Source organism: Pleurodeles waltl, chromosome 6, assembly GCF_031143425.1.
Source record: "Pleurodeles waltl isolate 20211129_DDA chromosome 6, aPleWal1.hap1.20221129, whole genome shotgun sequence".
Lineage (NCBI taxonomy): Eukaryota > Metazoa > Chordata > Amphibia > Caudata > Salamandridae > Pleurodeles > Pleurodeles waltl.
In genome coordinates this window covers 157,020,642-157,043,030 of record NC_090445.1, presented here as the reverse complement: position 1 = coordinate 157,043,030, position 22,389 = coordinate 157,020,642, and the positions used below count along the sequence as shown (strand labels likewise).

The 22,389-nt window shown below is 43.3% G+C and overlaps 1 protein-coding gene across 9 annotated transcripts in view; it reads left to right on the top strand.

The window, feature by feature from the left end:
• Window positions 1-22,389, top strand: part of LOC138299444 (signal transducer and activator of transcription 5B) — a 994,326-nt gene that overhangs the window by 842,933 nt on the left and 129,004 nt on the right. For all 9 annotated transcript variants that reach the window (XM_069237688.1, XM_069237689.1, XM_069237693.1 and 6 more), the window contains one exon: window positions 12,277-12,407. In XM_069237688.1, the coding sequence (XP_069093789.1) occupies window positions 12,277-12,407 (131 nt within the window). The remainder of the gene's footprint in view (window positions 1-12,276; window positions 12,408-22,389) is intronic.

Below are 22,389 nucleotides of genomic sequence, written 5' to 3'. Positions count from 1 at the left end.
TTGTAATCCAGGTGTACTCCCAGGTTCTTAACTATTTGTGCTGGCTATAGGTCATCTGACCCGATCCAAGGCCAGAAATTCTTCTGCGGGCAGTACGGCTCCTTAGAAGGGGAAAAGGGTAGAAATTCAGTTTTTCTTCCTTTGAATTTCACGGAATTCCTACTCAGCCAGCTTTTCACCTCATTTAGACATGTATGCAGCTCTACCACTGGGGTAGGTTTGTTTTTGTCCAAAGCTAGCATTAGTTGTATATCATCTGCGTAATTTACAAATGACATATCATGAGATATGATGAGGGTCAGCAATGGTTGCAAATATAAATTAACGAGTATGGGGCTCAATGTGAACCCTGTGGCACTCCCTTATTTGCCCTCTTAAATTCCAAAGAGAAGGGCTTGGGACCTGTTAGACAAATATGATACAATCCAGTCCAGTAAAGTACCTTCTACTCCTAACTCTTTCAGTCTCTGGGTCAATATCTGGTGGTTCACAGTGTCAAACACAGCTAATAAATCTAATAATATCAGATCTGCCGTTTGATCTCTGTCCACTATCATCCTTAGTTCATCCATTGCCAGGATAAGTGCTGATTCAGTGCCATGTGCTGGCCTGAATCTCATATTCCCAGCCTCCAGAATGTTGTGGTTATCTAAGTGACTGGCTAGTTTTTTACTAATATGTCTTTCCATTATTTTATTGTATAAGGAAGTTGTAGGTTGGGCGATAATTACTGGGATCATCTATCTGCTGTTTTTTCAATAACTGAGTTACTAGGACCTTCTTTCATGCTTGCGGTACTATGCCTCTCCTCAGTGATAGCTTACATATTTTCAAAAGACAAGGAAGTAATTCCTCAGCCCTTTCATTCCACATTGTTGGTGGTATTGTGTCTAATAAAGATCCAGAAGAGACAGTCATAGCCAATGATAAAAAATTCCTCTTCCTTCATCTCTTCAATCTTTACTAGTTTGAACAATCCCCTCTCCGTATGTTCCACCCCAGTGTCCTCCTTCATGGGCAGATCTTGTTTTGCTGGGTCAATATCTATTTCTTGCAGAATGAGCTCAGTTCAGCTTGTGATTGTGATTCTTTGTACAGTCAGGATTTGCTAGGCCCCTTACTAATCCAAATATTTTCCTCAACTTATTGTAGCTTCTGCAATAGTTGTCAGGTAATATTTTTTTAGCTTTCCTAATTTCCTTTTGGTACTGGGTCAGAGGCTTCTTCAGTTGCAATTTATCATGTTCAGAGTAGTCTCCAAACCACTGTCTCTCCATCTTCCTACATACCCTTTCTTTTTCTTTTTTTTTAGCGAAGCTTGAGGCTTTATCTTGCTGTAGCAATCTTTTAACAGGTATAATTTTATCCAGGATTCCATTTATTGAACTCTTTAGGCCCTCATAATTCTCCTCTACTGTAGCCTCCTCCTGATAGCAGTCTGAGGTATCAAATATCTTTTCTTCCTTAAGTTTTTTTCTTAGCTTATACTATGGCCTGCCCTGCACTGACTTTTTGGCTATTTTTTCCTTCATTATTTTATTTTGGATAGCTCAAATGTCATCAGTACGTGGTCTGACTAGCTAAGTTTAATAAAGTCCCTTACAGTAATCAGGTCATTGGGAGCCAGTATCAGATCAAAGGTATGCCCCCTTTTTTGTGTAGGGCGCATACCAGTTGTTCCAGGCCTAAGATTTTGCATGCACTCCGAAGTTCATTACCCTGGCCCGACGTGTAATCTTCCACACAAATATTGTTGTCCCCTAATACAAAGAAGTTGGAGTGCATTAATGCTGGTTTAGTAATTAGTTTCAGAAATGGTTGTACAAAGTTATCCTGGGGACAAGGTGGCCTATAGCAGAGGACGCCTGAAAAGGTAGTCCTCCTTTCTATTTCAGTGTAAATCCCAATAGTTCCACCACGTGAATTGTACTGAGTTAAATAGTGGCCAACTCCCATTTTTCTCTTCTAAAAAAAAATAATAATAATAAATTGATACCCCTCCTCCTTTTTTCTCTGCTCTTGTTTGGTTGATTACCTTAAACCCTGGGGAGCAAGCTATTCCTAAATCCACATCTGATTCAGAGGGGATCCAGGTCTCTGTAATAAAAACAATATTTCACTTGTTAGACTCCAGAAGGATATTCAACTCAATTGCATGCTTTACCAAGGATTGTGTATTTAGCAGAGCACATTGTCATAAAGAACGACAAGCATACATGTAATTGAAAATGGATGTGTCTTAACAATATCTCTGTATAACCAACTTTCTGTAATTCTGTATGAGACTGGGAATTCCTGAAAATTCCTGAAAACTAAACATATAGAAAATAAGTATCTCAAAAATACATGTGCACTAGCATCTCTCTGTTTTGAATAAATGCCTTTAAATTTGTCACTATGCACTGATTGTGGAGGATGAGTATGGCTCCTTCTTGACTTCCATAGAACTGCAAAATAATGTACGACAGTCAAGCTTAAACAAGTGACATTTTTAACCTATTTAGAAGGAACTAAACTCCAGCCAATCCGAAATTAGCACATGAATTAACCTTCCCCTCTAGGCCCACTAAACCTCAGGCTGTGTGGTGGGAAGGCAGTGATTTACTGACAGCCGGCACCATGTCAGAAAAATCTTTTTTATTTTTTTAAGTCTTTTTAGGCCTTGCAGGTACTGTAGGAAACTCAGACTGTGGTACCCACATAAAAAATGCCTATGTTGTCTGCGTCTTCGTCATAGAGCAAAGAAATGCAAGCATGGCCCACATTTACAGCAAAAACCCTCAAGGACATTGCAGCCATGCTTCTTTTGTGGTTACAAAGAGAAAAAGCAAAGGAAACTTCAGGTTTTTTAGATGAAGGAGAGAGACCGTCATCTTCTCCAAGGAAAGGCAACAAAAGAGAGAGATGGGTTGAAAAGGATTTTACAGGAGAACTTTTGAAAACGTTTCATAAGAGTAGGAGTCTATCTTTATTGACTACAAAATCCAATCAAAAACATTTGTCACCCTATCTGGCAGTGAAGGGAACAGAAATCTGATCTGAGCCGTCAGCTCCATCACCACAGACTAAAAAGTCATCTACAGCCCCATCTTCAATGAAACACACATCAACGAAGAAACAGTCAACAGGCCATCATCGATAACAGCAACAAACTCTGTCATTGGAACAACAACTTCTGCATTGTCAACAAACGGCGTCCACATTGACAACAGTGACCACTTCTACATTGAACAACAACAGCACTGACTGCTGCAGCTTTATAAAAACAACAGCCTTGACAAGGCCATTTGCGACAATTTCCATTACAGTCCCGGACGACAACATCTGTACTTGACACCTTCTTAAGCATGCAATAGCACTGTTGACGATTCCGTTGACGAACCCTTCAACAAGACAAATGCAGCTCGTTTCCATCAGACCAGAACAGATCTTACCAAGTAATGTCTCACTTTTGCTTTCAGGCCACCTTCTAGAAGCGGAAGGTTTAGAAGAAAACAATGATAGCCCTTTGGTGGTTGCATGCAGCCCTTCCCAATTGCATGTCAAATGGGTGGACTTAGTTGATGAGGAGGGGTATGGTACGGCTGTATGGAAGGAGATTCCTACTTCAAGGGCAAGGCTCAGAAAAAGCCTAGAGCATATGAAGCATTTGGGGAGCAATATGCTTATGCAGGGTTTCCTGATGATCAAACTTATCAGGAACCCATAATGCAAGTTCCAGTGGGCTTCGAGGTGGAACTCCATCAGATGATCAGAGACTTCTATAAAATGTTTTCAGAGCAAGGCGGTCCACTCTTAAGGTCATAGCACTTTCTGGTTCCACAACTTACTTCCTCTTCATGCTTACCAAGATTGTGGATTCAGGAGACAAGTTCAATATCGCTACAGCAACAAACCCAGAACATTGGAACCTATCTCTATCCATGGCAACTATGTAGGCCATGATGATGAGGATGATGATGATGATGATGATGATGAACCAAAAGAGGGAGGACTTGTTCAAGAACAAACTCCTGTAGGGCAAGAGTGAGATGATTATGTAGTGTCACTCTATGCCCCCTCCGACACCACCTGCTGCCAGTTCTCTGGGCGACACAGGAGTTTTTCATGTGCTCCTACAAAGAGTGTCCAGAATATTTGATCTTCTGGTGCCAGTGCAACAAACTGAGTGCTCCTCCTTTACACCTTTAAGGAGATGTCTAGAAAGTCCATACCAATCATGGATTACATATGGGCAGAGAGCTTAAAACGGATGAGAATCCCTGTGACATTATTGGCAGTAATACCCAGCCTTGATAAAAATTCAAAGCCCTGGATGACTCCCCAGCCTGCCCCTTTGGACACCCTGAGACAGACTTGATGGTTATGCAAGCATCTCAGAGTCTCTCAAGAAATCCAGCTACCTCTTGTTCTACTCCACCTGACAAGGAAGGTAGATATCAGGACAATATAACATTTTAGATGTGGCTGCTGTGACCGTAAGGGCTTCCAATGCTCTTGCCGTACTGGGTCGATATGACCGTCATATGTCTGATTTAGGGGATTTTACAGATTTATTGCTTGAAGACACACTTAAAGAAGTCAAAGCCACCCTTCAGGATTGTGTGAGAGCTGCTTCTGAAATCCTCAATAGAGTGATGGCTACAGCTTTAACTGATTTTAGGATGTTATAAGACAACAGGGCTAGCTGAAGGCAAGCTCTTTCAGACTGAAAATACAAGCAGAAATATTATATATTCCTTATGACAGAGAGGCTTTCTTCAGGAAACACATTGATGATGTCCTTCAATCAAAATTGAATACAAACACAGCAAGGTCTTTAGAAGTATTACAGCAGCATCATTTCCAGCCTTTCTGTGGGGCCAAGGGAAGGAAAACCATTATTTGCAGGGGAGGATACCAATCAACTAGATTTCAACCCTACCAACTGTCCCTTCAAGGTTACAAAGCACAATATTAGCATCAACAATACAGGGCTCTAGACTCCACCAGCCACAGGCCGTTCAAGACATACATCCAGATAAAAAATGTCAGCAAAGGGGTGTGGACAAGAATCAGCAAGATGCTGTGACACGCACTTGGTGTGATCACCCCTAGTCCCCTGTCCACACACACGCTTCATATATAGTAGGGAACAGAAACCTTTTTATCTCAACTTTTTCAACAACTAGAGTTTCGCTAATTCAGGTTGGTTGGTATTACACCTAATCCAGCACAGGCTTTCCTTGAATTTATTAAGAAACCTCCTTGAAATCCACCTTGCAGGAGGTCACACCTATATTTTCGTCTGTTAAAGAAGAAAATGCAGTCACTCCTACTCAAGGATGCTACTTTAGAGGAGGTCCCCTGCACACATCGAAACACATAGTTCTATTCATATGTTTTCTTCGCAAACGAGAGATCAGACCAATCGAGACAAGTGATTGATTTTAGATAGCTGCACAAGTATCTGAAGAAACAGGTGTTCAGAATGGTCACATCACATCACAGGACATTTTGCTATTACTATACCCAGGGAGATTTCATGATATCTCTAGACCTCCAGCACAATTATATCCATAACCCCATACATATAAAATACAGTAAATACCTAAGATTCAAGGTGGCCAAATATCACTATCTATTCGAAGTCCTAGCCCTTTGGTTTAAAGTCCATTCCCGAATAGTCACCAAATGTGTGGCGCTAGTCGCTGCCAATTTAAGAAGGAGCTGTCACCGGGTTTTCCCATAAATGAACAGCTGACTCAAAATAGCATCATTAAAATTAGGGCTAAAATTCAGCAAAGGGAAATCATGTTTTTATCCATAGAGGGGGATGACGTTTTTTGGATTAGTACTCAATACGATCTCATGCAAAGCCTTTCCCTCAAACGAAAGGATCCTAAAAATGACAAACCTGGTGTTGTCCATGTCCAGAAAAATGTCAGTTTCAATTAGAATGTACAAGCCTTTTTTTATGGATAAAGCTCTCTTGCATCCCTCTTATACCAAACTGTAATCTGCACTCGAGGCTGCTCCAAGAACAGTTAGACAAACAGTGGATTCAGTTGCCAGGATCTTTTGATGATGCTGTTAAGATCACTCCAGACATGAAGGAGGCCATGATCTGGTGGGTGCAGAAAATCAACATTTTTTCAGGCCTAAAGTTAGTTGGAACAAAGCCTCAGTGTATAATGACCCAGGTGCTTCCATGGAAGGTTGGGGAGCTCACATGCAGGGCGTCTAATTAGATGGTAAGTGGTTACTGCAGGAAACGAAGATGCTCATAAAACTGTTGTACCTGGGAGCAGTAGCTCCTGGCCTTTAAGCTGTCCTATAGAGGATAAAGAAATCTGTGGTTTTGGGATGGACAGACAATATGACTGTCTTGTTTTACCTGAACAAACAGAAGAGCAAAATCACATCTACTCTCTGTGAGAACACAAAAAATATGGACATGGATCACACAGAATCAAATCACTCTGGAGGTGTCCCAAGCACAGACAGTCATTGGGAAGGCAATTTAAGTAGAACATCAAATTAATGCCATAGGTGAGAAGTGACTTGATATCTTTTGTCAGGGATTTTCAAAAATGGGGAAAACAAAACCTAGTTATATTTACAACACCTCTGAAGAGCTAATCTCACTTTTATACCTGCATATAACCTCACGAAGGGGAAGAATGTTTTCCAGATAGCATGGATATATGCTTATGCCTTCCCTGCTCTGCCACTAATACCCGAGCTACTCAACAAAATGAAAAGGGAGACGTGTCACATTATTATGATAGCCCCAGTGTGGCTGAGAAAAGGTTTGTACACAGAACTGTTCCTATTATCAGAACATCCTCACTTTCCACTCAAACCAGTGCCTGCAGTGTTTGTAGTGATCAAGGGTCAATTTGTCCACCCAGCGCTGAATTCTCTCTCAGTTTATCTGCCTGGTTCCTGGGTACTGTGAGTTCCTCTCCTAAATATTTCTTCATGAATGCAGAGATATCTTAGCAGAGGCAGAACTTGAATCCTAAAACAAGACATACAAAGCAAAATGGACATGCTTTTGTGCATAGTAATCTCATAACAACATCTGCTTGTTCACACCTACTCCAGAAAAGGGTTTACTATGCCTACTTAACATGGCAGGTCCTGCTCTCTCACATAAATCTGCAGCTGTCCATTATTGGCAATAAAGAAGAACTTGAGCTGAAACACATCTACCAGGATCTACAGAGAGAGTTTCAGGCAGAGCTAAGCTATGAGTGTTCCCAATCGCATAGGCTTGTTCACCTATTAAATCTGAGGAGTGAAACAGTTCACTTCAAAACTGCAATTGTTCAACCTGAATTATAGTCCGAACCCGACCTCAACTCCTGGTTGTTATGGCATACAGCAGACAGCATTAACGTAAGACAATGCATAAAGTATCTAGAAGTACCAGAACAGGCAAAACATCAGAAATCCAACAGAATAAAAATCCCACTTCAATTTATAAACATAGAGAACATTTTAATGTACAAAATGACACCAACACAACAGTAATCCATAAGGGGAAACAGAGCTATGATTTTCTAAAGTTTCATAAGAAAATAGAACCAAAAACTGCTAACAACTGGTTGGCTTAGACCAGGACAAGGGTAAGGTTTAAGGCTGACTACAACAGAGCCCGAGTCCAACACACTGGTTGGATTTCACGAAGCTAGAGCCCTCAGGTGGCAAGGCTGCTGACTGTATACAAAGTTGCACTCTTTGATGATGGGTTTGTAAAGGACGAGGTCTTAGTGAAACCATTGATGAACGCAAGAAAATGGCTCAAAGGGGGGAAAAGTCTGAAGTTCACACCCAGGATGACATTGATTGGATGCTGCTCAGCATTGGGCGCGATGAAGATTTCTACCTTCAGATTCAGAGTCTTTTCTGGAAGTCATATTTCCACTCCAGCGCATGGCTACAAGTTGTAGCTGAAGATAATTCGACGTTGTCTAGTGACTTTCAGCAGTGTTGAGGTTTAGGAGATTTTCAAATCCAAAGGCATTATGGTTGAATAGATTGATCAAAGGATTTTACTAGTACTCTTTAGAGCTATCCCTCCTGTGGTTCGTGGGTGGGACAGGACCATTTTCAGTCTGTGCTTCCCTTTGGTTTCTACAGTGCCCTTTTGATGTTCCCAAAAGTGATGACAGTGGTGACAGCGCACCTTAGGAGGGCCAGAGTGCCCGTCTTCCCTCTTCATCAACCAGCTCTAGATTACTGCAAACCTCCTGTCATTTTTTGGGTTCACAATCAGCGTGCCAAAGTCATACCTTCTCAGAGACTTGCCTTTAACAGCCATCTGGACATGATTAGGTTTCTTATCTTTCCCGCTGGGAAAGAAAGTCCAGGACAATCTGATATGATTTCAATCTGTCAGCCTCAGTCTTAGAGGTAGACTCTTAGGCTGCTGGGACTGATTGCCTCCAGCATCATGCTGTCGAGTATGCCAAGTGGCATTGCGGGCTCTGCAGTGAGTTTTGAAGTCACAGTGGGCCCAACATCAAGGGGATCTGTCAAACAATGTTCAGCTTTCAGAGGAGACTGCAGGAGATCTGCAATGATGGTTGCTGGATAGCGACTTCGGACAGCGGCAGACCCCTTTCCCTTCCTCATCCAGGGTTCACAGTAGTGAGTGATGCATTGCTTCTGGTTTGGGGCAGCCATCTAATAAGGGTGGAGATCAGAGGCCTCTGGTATCCAGTGGTGTCCCTGGTCCTGATTGGTGTTGAAAGCCTTCCCTACGTCCATCAGAGTGAAGCTAGTATAGTTGTCACAGACAATAACACTGCCATGTGGTACTGCAACAAACAGTGCTGGGTGGGGTCACGGAGCCTGGGCCAAGATGTCTGGTGCCTCTGGAAATGGCTGGACCACCAAGGAATTGTTCTGGTGCTAAACTACCTTGTGGGATTTTCGAATGCTAGGATGGTCAAGCTCAACTGTCAATATCTAGCAGATCACGAATGGCAGTTACACCCGGAGGTGGTGCAAGGACTCTTCTGCAAATGGGAAGAACCTTAGCCCGATCTGTTCGCAGCTGCTGAGAATGCGCAATGTCAACACTTTGTGCATTGGAGTTGCCAAGACTTCTCTTGCTCAGAGCCGCATTATGCCTGGAGTGGAACTTGGGACTCCTGTATGCCTTTCCGTCTATACCGCTCTTGCCCCAAGTACACAAGAAGATCATGACCGACTGGGCTCAAGTCATCCTGGTGGCCCTGGATTGTCACAGAGAGTATGGTGTCCAGAACTCCTGGGCGTGAGCATATTACCTTGTATAAGGCTGTCCCTCTGGTAAGACATGCTGTCGTACCAACGGGGGGTGGGGGTTCTGCATTTAAGCCTTTTCAATCTCTACCTTCATGCTCAGAGCCTGAGCTGTGATAGCTGAACACCTTCAACCTTCCTCCACAGGTGGTTGATGTCATCTTGGCAGCAATGCGTCCCTCAACAGTAACTATATACACTTCTTGTAGCGACAAATCTTTAACTGTGTGACACCTGCCAGATAGACCTTCTCCAAGCCAAGGTAACTGATGTTCTTTTATTTGTTCTCTTACCCAGCAAGGTTTGGCTTTTGGCATGGTTAAGGTTACCTTTGGGCCCTTTTGGTCTTTTTATGATTGCCAGATCAGCCTTCATTGGTTGTTATGCGATTTTTGTAAACGCTGCAACACATGCTTCCCCCCCTTATTCCTTTGTAATGTCTCAATGGGACCTTAATCCTGACCTATCTGATGTGCACTCCACTCAACTCAGTTTAGAGCTCTCCTTTATGACTCCTTACCATCACAACTGTGTTTGTCATCGTCATCTGCTTGGCACGGCGTGAGTGAGCTTCAAGCTCCTTGTGTTAAACCATTATAATCCTCTTCCTTCCTAAACAGGCTGGTTTTGGGGACTTGAGGCTCCTTCCTACGGTTCCATAATGCTCAAGCCATCACTGTGCCAGCGTTCTATACTCCACCTCACCCCTCTGAGGAGGAGGAGAGGCTCCACTGTTTGGATCCCAAGAGAGTGCTCAGTGTTTTCATTAATCATACCAAAGATGGATGATCAGCTCCTTGTGGGGTTTGCTGGAGCAAAATAAAGGCAAGGCGGTGCAGGAGAGAACCATCTCCCACTGGATAGTGCTCTATAAAAATCTGCTACATGTTGGCCAAAAAGCAGCCTCCAGATGGATTGCAAGCCCATTGCAGAAAGGCTAAAGCTGCTACCACTGCGTCAGCATGCAGACTCCCTGTTCTGGATATCTGCCAGGCAGCTGAAAAGAAAGGGGCTCTCAGCAATTATGGTGAGTTCCAACCCAGGGGATTAAAACATCAAATTTAAAAAAAATGTTATGGACACTCTCCAATTACTTACATTTACTTCTCAAATACTAAGCAAGGGCAAAACCAAAAGTGCCAAAACATACTATGTAAATTGTAATTATTATTTATCATTATTCATCTTGAGTTGCTTATACACACATATAAAACTTAGTAGTAGAAAAAGACTGTCTAATGTATACATATGCATTACATTCATATTCCTTTCGCATCCACATTCACACAACTCGCAGAAACACAGCTAACAAACACTTATGGGCCATAAAACAGACCAAACTACAAAAGTAGATGTTCTGTTTGTTGCCAGTGATATGTACCATAATCACTTCATTCAGAGTATTATATAAACTCATCTCCATGGAGAGTCTTAAAAAATTCAATCCAGTATTTTATCATATAGGACAACTTCATATAAATGGAAACACAGTAATCTTTTTTTGTACTAATAATTTCTTCTTGGTGGAATCACAGCAATCAAATCGATGTGTGTTTCGGCGCAACAGCACCTTTTTCAGGACATCCACCAGTTAGCTGTTCCACCCATTATTCTGTAGCAACATTCAATGATTGGGTACAGAAAGGTAAAATGTCTTGCAAAATGATCCCATACTCAGATTGCTCTCAGAGACAGGCCCCAAAACTGTGGAGCTCGGAGAGCAGGTCTTTCTGGTTTCAGTCCACTCACAGACCAACCCACCTCCAAATAGGTACTGTTATGGTCTCTATATAAAAGATGAGGAATCTGTGGCTACAAGTCTCCATGGAAAGAACAAGTTACTTGCCCTCTGTAACATTCTTTCTGGTAGAGCCTCCATTTAGCCACAGATCCTCACTGATCATTCCATCCTCCCCATTCAGTGACTAGCCTCAACATGATAATAAGATCCCAAGTCTAGGAATCTGCACACTGCTTTCAATCAATATCACTTTTGGGGCTTTGTCTGGTGGCATGGACAGTCTCAAAAGCAACTGACAGCTTGCAGGGGTGGCACATGTATAGACTCTGTAGATAATTTCTGGAGCGGAACAGCATCAGTGTGGAGCAGCACGGTGCGCCGAGGTACTGCTGAAAAATCTTCTGAATTCAGTGTGATACCTGGGAAATATTCAAAAGGTGAGGAATCTGTGACTAGATAGTCTATACCAGAAAGAGAATTACCAAAGGTAAGTAGCTTGTTATTGTCACACTCATACTCTTTTACACCCCGTCACACTCATTCCTGTTCATTCCCACTTACTCACTTGCATTCACTCTTGATCTCGCTCACTAATTCTTACTCACTCATACTTACTGACACTTAATCTCACACAGTCTCACTCACTGAGTGTCATTGAATCCCTGACTCTCATTCAGTTTCACTCACATGCTTACAAGAACAGACACAAATACTCACACATACGCACACTTTCTCTCACATAAACACATTCTCTCCAACAAACAAGCATGTGCACAACATCATTTAAAACCATTTTTACTCACCACTACTGTGACCCCTGCCAACCCCTAAATGACATCATGGCAGTACTTATAGGCCCACTTACTGGCACAGCCATGTCTTTTTGAGCCCTAAGGGAATCCCCTTCCCTGTGCCTTCTGTATGAGGGTTTTCTTTCACACATTAAGTTACCATCAACTCGGTTGAGTTGTATCCTCAGTTTGGAGTTTCATGGGACAGTTTTAAAAAGGTTTGGAAAACTGAATTATGGTGCCTGGCCACGTTTTTAGGGAGGAATAAAAGAAATAGAAGTGAGTTTCAAGAGAAATAAAACAAACCTACTTTGTGCAACTTATGCATTTGTCCAACTTGTGCCTTCTAAAAGCCAAATTGTCAGTGTCTGAAAAAGCAAAGCCTTTATTAATGCTATTGTGTATTTCTCTGGTAGTAATGCTTTGTCTTTATGGGTATACTTTATTTTGCTGTTGTTTCTGATTTAGAGCAATCCTAGGATTTGTGAATAAGACCCAGGCCCATGATTTGCTTGTGAATAAGCGAGATGGGACTTTCCTTCTACGGTTTAGCGACTCTGAGATCGGAGGCATAACAATAGCATGGAAATTTGAGTCTGGTAAGCATTGGTGTGGTGAAATATAAGTTTTCTGCAAATAGTATATCTTGTCACGTTCTGTGAGTGTTCATTGAAACCTGGGCTCCAAAGTGATTTCTTGGCAAACTTCAGAAAGTACAGAACTAAAGTCTATACTTGGTCACTTGTTTGTGTAGACGGCAAATCCATTCTGTTTCTTGTCTATAATGGTGTTATTTTGTATCTGTAGACACAGGCATGCTGATTGTGCCTTATTCCTTTGCAGGTTTGCAGCCAGAGCAGCTTTATTGAGAGAGTCCTGCATTAATAAAAAATTACTTACAATTTGGGAACGTAATAACTAGATAGGAGCAACTAGTCTTTACTGCATTTAGAGAATTAGTTGTAGCTATCTGACAAATCTGTTACACTTAAATTGCAATTAGTCCAAAGTACTCTAAAGTGGAGTTCCATGTACAACACCAGCAACACCAAATCAGTTGTTTAGATTAATGGGATGCTAGCTGGACCATTTCGCTGTTGCTATGTTAGGAAAAGAACTTAATGCAGCATTTTATGCAGAATAAAAGTGTTTCTAGCCATAGATGTTTGTGGAAGAGGTTGCAAGTTGACCATTGGCCATTTTGTTTACAAATATAAGAAGATAACTGAAGGCCTGCTAGGCTGAGTCACAGACTAAGGGAGAAGTAATTTATTTGATTGGAGGCACCCATTAACTCACTTGCCAAGCCCTCATGTATAGTCTGGGGCAGTGAACTTGAAACATGTGCATCCAGTAGCAGAGACTGCAGCAGGTTACGGCTAGAAAAGACCCTACAATTTAATTAAAGAACGCCGATCAATACAAAATAACTCCTTTATAGGAACTTTTCAAGTGCCGGGACATACTTGGTGTCTGAACACACCCATCTCTCTGAGGAAGGAGCAGCCCTCATATTGTTGTAGGTGGTGGCCACAGCATCCCATCATTGCTCAAACAATTACAAAAATCAAACCCCACACAAGTGTTTTCCTTGTCACAGAGTCAGGGCTGCCAGTGCCAGGGTGCAGGAAGGGGCTGTGGACTTGATGAGTTGTTCACACATAGTACAAGGAACCATGAGAGCACTGGATGTGTAAGGGGTTGTTTATTTATTTTTTGATTGGGGCCAGTGGGGTACCCTATTTCATTAGCCTTTGAAAGGGAATATCAATCTGACTATGTCCTACAACAAAGTTGTAGTTTTGATCCAGTGAAGAACAGAAATGTTGGCTTCACTCAAAGCTATTCATATTCTTACTTGTAACCTTACATCCCTGTACCACTCTGTCTGCTGCTTGGGTATTGTCTGCATAATGTAAAGTTTCAGCTATGCTGGGCAAGTATATATATATATATAAACTTAAACTTTATTGCATGATTGAAAAAAAAACCTTGCAATACAATAAACAATACAAATGCATTAAAATGACTCAAGATACCAACCCATGTCCATCCATTTAGCGCATTATGAATAATTTAAAAGGATAATTTCCAACGGCCGTTGTCAAACAATTAAAAAATATATAATAGCGAAGCGAGTCCTTCCACCCTCCAGTCAAAAGCAAGTTTCCCTAAAAAGCTGTTATAACTTTTTTTTTTTTTAAACCTAGTAAGGCCATCATAATTAGTGTATGAAGTATCACAAAATAGCGTTTGTAGGTATTAATCTCGATATGCTGTGCATGCAAGAACATTTTGTGCAATTTAATAATTAAAAAAGACATGAAAATCTCAAAGCAATGTAGGGGCGTATGTTATATCAGAGAAAATTGTGATAAGGGCCTAGATTGTTATATAATAGTCACTCAAGCACCAACAAAGTCCTATGCAGCATTCAGAATATCCACTACAGCGGAGGGCAGCAACCAGAACCTTGGCCCCCACTCTTTTCAGAAGCAGCGCAGGAACGTCACCTGTGCACAGTTTAACCTGATGTCCCTAGGGTCGAAGCAGGCCAAGACAGCCTCCCTGCAGGACCGAATGCTCCAGGTATTCCACCTTTTTCGTAAAAGTTCCTGCCAGTCCTTCAGAAGAGGGGGGGGATAAGTACAGTATATGATGATGTCTTCCTGACCAAGTTTACTTAGTCGGCAGTTCCCTAGCCCCTCTCGTCTTTTCCATACGGGATCATAATAAGGGGTAGGTATTATCCCCATTCTGCATTTCATGAATTGTGCCTTTACCCCATCATTATAGAGTTCGTGGAGATAACTCTGGGGTTTTAACTGTGTATAAGTTTGAAGAGCCATCCAACCATGTTTATGCAGGACTAGGCTAGCCTTGTCTTCAAGCAATAAAAGCCATTTGCTGCTAGTTTTTCCCAGCCTTTTGAACTCCTGATGACTAATGGGAAGGTCCCAGGTGTTAGTTAAGCCGAGAGAGCTCAAGACCTGCATCAGTTAGGATCTTTCTGGGGAGCTTTGCTTTGTTTCCATTTCGGACCACAAGTAGTGGGCCAGTGAATCACTATTTGCAGACCTGATTTTGTGGCAGCACAACATAAATGCTGCCGTCCATGCTAAATATTGTTTAACAGTGCCAAACTCCAGTCTTATCTGTGCAGGCAATGAATGGGAGGGAAACTGAAAGAGGGATCTATAGATCTTAAGTAGGATTTTATCAAATGTTGCACTATACCGACCCTTAAGGGCCTCGCTTTCATACACCAATATCAGCAAAATCTTAGCCTGTGCTACCTGGAGGATCGGCATCAAAGTAGGCCCTTTCATTTTGTAGCTAGGAACCTAAGACCGACATTCAGTGCGTAGGCCTTCCTTCTACTTTCTTCCAGTTGATCACAGTATCGCCAATTCCCATTAAAATCCACTCGATGATATTTAAAACTGCTTGTTGACTCAAGTCTTTCTTGATCCAGAAACCCCACTGCTTTTTGTGATCTTGACCCTTGAATGACCAAAGTCTTTGTTTTATTTTTATTGATTATCAGCCCATTCTTGATTGAGGAAGCGGAGGTTGCATCAAGAAGGGGCTGCAGACCAGCCTCTGTTTTGCTGATCATGACTAAGTCATCTGCGTACAGTAAATTTGAGAGCTGAAAGCCCCCAATTTGGGCAGATGGTAATTGATTGAGTTTAACGCAGGAGACAAATCCAATAAGAACAAGTTAAATATTGCTGGAGCAAGGATGCAGCCCTGCTTGAGACCCTGCGTGGTTTTGATGGGCCTAGACAGGCGAAAAACATCCCCAATCATTATCCTGACCCATATGTCCGCAGTAACTACAAGGCTCTAAGAAGCCACCCAGGATATTCAGAAGAGCTAATTTCTGCCAGAGTTTTCCCATGTCAACTCTATCAACGGCAGTCTTGTAATCAATAAACCCTAGATAGACTCATTGGCTATTTGATTTTGACTGGTCAGATAACAAGGAGAGAGCCAAGAGGTTGACTGAGGTCCCAGTATGCTTCGTGAAGCCCATTTGATTTGGGGGGATGATATTATTGGCCTCTCCCCAAGTTTGAAGCTCCTCAACTAGCACTTCTGCAATGTATTTAGCATCATTATCAATGAGAGCTACCAAATGATAGTTCCCTGGTGCCACTTTATCCCGACCTTTGAAAATTGGTGCAAAGATTTAACCGCGCCATGAGGGAGGGATACAATTCAAGTGTAAAAGAGCAGTGCTAGGCAGCCAGACCAATATGTTGGATCTTCCGTACAAATGGCTGGTTGTATGCCTCCAGGGCCTGGTGCCCCATCTTTACGGCCGTTTGCTATTTGTTTCTGAACTCAACTGACTGTGAGATGGAACATCATGATGCCCTGTGGTCACTACTTCCATGCATAGTGGACAGCGGTTCGATAGTTTCTCTGCAGACCCCTTGTGTGCAATACAGGAGTTTTTGTGATTCCAAGTTAAAGTGGTCAAGGAGGAAATTATACCAGGTGCACTCCGAGATGTTAGAGGAGGCTACGTTAGGTGTAACCCTACCCAAACCATTTATATTCCGCCAAACATTTGCGGAGTTGTTAGACCTGATATACAATAATTTGGACTAGAATTAATTCCATTTCATTGGGAATGCCTTTTTCTCCTCTTTTAATTTCCATCTTGCCTCCATCAGTTTGTAAAGGTTTATTGGGCCCGTAGGCGATCTTTTAAGAGCTCTCCACATTGAGTTAACCAACCCATTGGCCCCTATTATCTTGTGATTGGTATCCTGTCCTTGGGGGAGAGTTGTATTTTGTATATTGCACTTATTTCCGAATGGTCCCTGCTTAGCATGCTGTGATATAAATCTTTCTGTGAACCTTACCCATTGTGACAGAAGATCCACCTGCAGGAGTTTGTGTGGAGACAAAAAGTTGTTTAGCCTTAGCTGCCAGTTTGGGAAGGGTATTGATGGTGCACCTAATGCGGTTTAAATTATTTTTGTGTGCCCTTTGAATCCTAGATCAACTGCGGGGTCAAACATGTTCAGGGTAGTATCAAAAGTGATTTCCTGTGGCGGAGGGTCACTTTTAATTATTTCACCCAGGTCGAAAGAATTGATGGTGTTTAGTAGAGGGAGATTAACAAAAGTATAATCAATTACAGATACTGTGGTTGCTGTTAAAAAAGTAAGGACCAGCGGCTGGTCTGGGGCAAAGTGACCATTTAAAGCCCTAAGGCTGAGATGTTTTAGGTTGCTTTTCAGGGCCCATCCTTTCTATTGGACTTTTGCCACCCGGGATGAGCTTGTGACTCAGTCATCCAATAGCTGTCTTGTTCCTCTATGACCTCACTTGCAATTAGCATGCTCATAAACCACATGTCAAAATTGTCTGAAATCACAAGATTGTTGCTGGCACTCTCCGAGATTAGACCTATTACTGTATCGATCAGCTTGTCAGATGTTGCTGACCTTGCTGTTGTGTTTGGATGAATTTAAACATTGACCACATTGATTTTCATTATGCAGCCATTAGAAGATTTAAAAGATAAGCCGACTACTTGCAGACCATCCTCATCGCTTTTTTTCTCCCCGGACTCGATTTGACTAGAAATGGATACATAAATTGCCAGGCCACCCATACTGTTCACGTGCTTATATGTCTTTGTTGCTGAAATAAAATGAGAAACATATCCTTCCAAATGCCGAGCCTTCTTTGACCAAGTCTCTTGTAGTAGAATGATTTGAAAGAGACTGAGATACCGAAGGGTGTCTGGGTCTCCACCACCATTGATGGACCATTGATCTTCCAGGAGCATTCCTTGAGAGCCCCAGCTGAAGACTAAGTCAATTTAGTATTTTGTCAACGTAAAAGTCTGGTTGAATTTAAGGCACCTGGCAGCCAACTCCAGTCATCCTTTGAAACTGGGCCAGAAGTGTGTTTTTTGCGATATTCGCTAATTTGCAATTGAGCGAGGCCAAGGATTTGCTTTGGGCAGTTCTTAAAACTGAGTAAACGGGTTTATGTTGCATCAGTGTTGTGGCCTTTTTCTGCCAATGCTCCAGAAGATGGGACTGTCCGGGCTCCCTTAACAGAGTAATTCTAATCCCCCACTGCTTGAAAGTCTCAATACTGCCCAAAACCTTCAGAACCAGTTCTGCAGATCGCCAGGTAACCTGGCTTGTTTCATTGTTCTGGTCAGGACCTGGGGCAGTGAATTTGATGGAGACAATATCATGTGATGTAATTTCTCTGAGTGATCCAGTTGACCGAGCAAGCTTCAGGATATTACCCTGGTTTACAATGTCAAAGGAGACCGTGGACATGTACTCTGGGTAGAGAAGTGTGTAAAGTATGGCAGCTGGGACTTGCAGAACATCATGAAAGCCAGTGCCTGAATCCATGAGTGGGTGTTCGCCCCAAACTATAGTAGCAGGGGCTGCTGACACTTTTGTGGCAGTAGATAGTGGCACCTGGAGAATTTGAGAAACTCCCTGGGCCCGACAGACGTTGCTGAAGCCCTGTTATTGCTTATTGCATTGTAGGATTCCCCTACCTGGGAGTCTGGGGATGGAAACCGCCTGCCTATATTAACTATCATCATAGGCGTTGTGTGTGAAGCCAGATTGCTTTCTGGTACAGGACCCAAGAGATTGTGAGGGGCACTTGCTGGAGGGATTTGCGCAGTGTGTGGAACCAGATTGCTTTCTGCTACAGGGCCCAAAAGGTTATAAGGGGCTGATAAAACACTGGGTGTAGGGGCTTCAGTTGTATCCAACTTTTGGGCCATAAAAGGGAACTTCAGGGGCTTATCAGTGCCCACTGGGTCCTCTTTTAGGCCAATTTGGGGTTCTGACCTCTCAAACCCAGGTGAGAAGGGCTAGTAGTTTTTCTCACCTAAAAAACTGGGTAGGTCACCAAATTTTGATTTAGAGTTGTCCTTTTATTGCAACCCTTTCTTTTTTTATTTTATTTTTTTTATCTCCTGGTGAGCGACGGCAGATCCGAGTCTTAAAGTCATGTTCTCAACAATGAGAATTTCTTTTAGTCTGTTTGAGATCCACTTCATGCACAGCCATACCCCCTTGTGTTGTCGCCTAGGCTCTCGTTATTTTAATGAGACTACTGGATTTTGAGCAGCAAGATCGTCCACAGTGTGGGGGACTGAGTCTGACCCACAGTGGATGACACTTGTCGCTCCAAATCCGGGTTTTGCTCCGGCTAACTAGCAGTGCCTCATCTCCCCCAAATGACAGAGACAATTGGGCAGCCGAGGGCATGACATATCAATACTTCTCAGGGAAGTCGTGGTCACTCAGGTCACAACCGGTTCTCTCATTCACAGTACAGTCTCATACATAAATTACTCTAAAGGCAGTGTAAGTTTTAAAGATTGGCTTAATAAAACGACTGCATTTTGGATAGAAAAGTATGAGCTGCAATAACCAGAACTACACAACACAGTAATATTAAAATAGTAATGATGAGAGTGAAGCACAAGAATAAGGCTATCATAATGCCGCTAGATTATTCTCTCTCTAAGTTATATTTTGAGCACAGCATGTTAAGCTCTAAGCCTCCCTTTCAGGTTTCCCCGGGAGGGCATCAACCCTCATACCTGAGCAAAGGCCTGTAATCTGCATCAGCATCTGCAACGGGGCATTCAGCATACAGTTGTGGTTCCCTGGCTGGAATCTCCCTCTTGACGTGTACTAGGACTAGAGAGTGTTTTTATAACTTAACACGCAGATGTTCTAAGAAAATGTCCCTACGTAAGGATGTGTATTTTCTACGAATGCTGGAGACTAAACGTCTATCACGTTTACCGGCAATGTACCAGACTGTAGCCTTGACTGAAGCACAGGGCGATCAAGAATGCATTATTTGAGAACGCAGTGCTGAACAGTGCTAAACAGTGTGACTGAAGAAATTAAAACAAGACCGTAAAAACTGGTTATTGTAAAATAACAGTGTGAAGCTGAATAAAATATATCTAGGGCAAAGTACACAGTTGCCTAGTATGTTAAACTAATGTGCATGGAGCTATACTTAAAATGGCTACACAACAGTGTGTTCGCCTTGTATTTCATTTCTTCTCTGTTATCCCTATGTTCAAGAAAAAGGGGGAGCATGGGCACACGCACACACAGTACACACAGCGCAGCACGTCAGTTGTCCGTGTCCAGCAATCAAGCCCAAAATCAGTGGCACTATGAGCAACGACAATCCAAGTCTGATAGGTTCAGGTTCCATGACAGTAATGTTACGTGGTTAAGTCAGTTTCCCGGCAGAGTATGCATGATGTAATTGTAGGAAGTTGGCTCTGTATGTACTATTTCAAAGTAAGAAATAGCATGCACAGAGTCCAAGGGTTCCTCTTAGAGGTAAGATAGTGGCAAAAAGAGATAATTCTAATGCTCTATTTTGTGGTAGTGTGGTCGAGCAGTAGGCCTATCAGAGGGTAGTGTTAAGCACTTGTTGTACACACACAGGCAATAAATGAGGACCACACACTCAGACAATTCCAGGCCAATAGGTTTTTATATAGAAAAATATATTTTCTTAGTTTATTTTAAGAACCACAGGTTCAAGATTTACAATCAATACTTCAAATGAAAGGTACTTCACTCAGGTATCATAGGAACTTTGAATCAGCAAAATAGCATGTACAGTTTTGGCAAAAATGGCAATAAGCTATTTTAAAACTAGACAGTGCAAATTTCAACAGTTCCTGGGGAGGTAAGTATTTGTTAGTTTTGCAGGTAAGTAAACCACCTACAGGGTTCAAAGTTGGGTCCAAGGTAGCCCACCGTTGGGGGTTCAGGGCAACCCCAAAGTTACCACACCAGCATTTCGGGGCCGGTCAGGTGCAGAGGTCAAAGTGGTGCCCAAAACTCATATGCTTGAAGGGCGAAAGGGGTGCCCCGGTTCCAGTCTGCCAGCAGGTAAGTACCCGCGACTTCGGAGGACAGACCAGGGTTTTTTTTTTAGAGTACCGGGGGGGACACAAGTCAGCACAAAAAGTACACCCTCAGCGGCACAGGGGCGGCCGGGTGCAGAGTGCAAACAGGCGTCGGGTTTGCAATAGGTTTCAATGGGAGACCCAGGGGTCTCTTCAGCGATGCAGGCAGGGGGGGGGGGGCTCCTCGGGGTAGCCACCACCTGGGCTAGGGAGAGGGCCTCCTGGGGGTCACTCCTGCACTGGAGGTCGGATGCTTCAGGTCCTGGGGGCTGCGGGTGCAGTGTCTTTACCAGGCGTCGGGTTCCTTGAAGCAGGCAGTCGCGGTCAGGGGGAAACTCTAGATTCCCTCTGCAAGCGTCACTGGGGGGGACCAGGGGGGTCAACTCTGGCTACTCACGGGCTCGCAGTCGCTGGGGAGTCCTCCCTGTAGTATTGGTTTTCCGCAGGTCGAGCCGGGGGCGTCGGGTGCAGAGTGGAAAGTCTCACGCTTCCGGCGGGGAACGTGTGGTCTTTAAAAGTTGCTTCTTTGTTGCAAAGTTGCAGTCTTTGTGGAACAGGGCCTCTGTCCTCGGGAGTTCTTGGTCCTTTTAGATGCAGGGTAGTCCTCTGAGGCTTCAGAGGTTGCTGGACCCTGGGAGACACATCGCTGTTGCAGCTTTTCTTTAAGTGGGGAGACAGGCCGGTAGGGCTGGGGCCAAAGCAGTTGGTGTCTCCGTCTTCTCTGCAGGGCTTCAGATCAGCAGTCCTTCTTTGTCTTCAGGTTGCAGGAATCTAGTTTCCTAGGTTCTGGGGAGCCCCTAAATACTGAATTTAGGGGTTTGTTTAGGTCTGGGAGGGCAGTAGCCAATGGCTACTGTCCTTGAGGGTGGCTACACCCTCTTTGTGCCTCCTTCCTGAGGGGAGGGGGGCACATCCCTGTTCCTATTGGGGGAATCCTCCAAAATCAAGATGGAGGATTTCTAAAGGCAGGGGTCACCTCAGCTCAGGACACCTTAGGAGCTGACCTGACTGGTGGGTGACTCCTCCTTCTTTTTCTCATTATCTTCCTTGGACTTGCCGCCAAAAGTGGGGGCTGGGTCCAGGGGGCGGGCATCTCCACTAGCTGGAGTGCCCTGGGGCATTGTAACAAGAAGCCTGAGCCTTTGAGGCTCACTGCTAGGTGTTTCAGTTCCTGCAGGGGGAGGTGTGAAGCACCTCCACCCAGAGCAGGCTTTTGTTTCTGTCCTCAGAGAGCACAAAGGCCCTCACCACATGGGGTCAGAAACTCGTCTCTCAGCAGCAGGCTGGCACAGACCAGTCAGTCCTGCACTGAACAATTGGGTAAAATACAGGGGGCATCTCTAAGATGCCCTCTGTGTGCATTTTTTAATAAATCCAACACTGGCATCAGTGTGGGTTTATTATTCTGAGACGTTTGATACCAAACTTCCCAATATTCAGTGTAGCCATTATGGAGCTGTGGAGTTCGTTTTTTACAAACTCCCAGACCATATACTTAATATGGCCACAACTGTACTTACAATGTCTAAGAATAGACTTAGACACTGTAGGGGCATATTGCTCATGCAGCTATGCCCTCACCTGTGGTATAGTGCACCCTGCCTTAGGGCTGTAAGGCCTGCTAG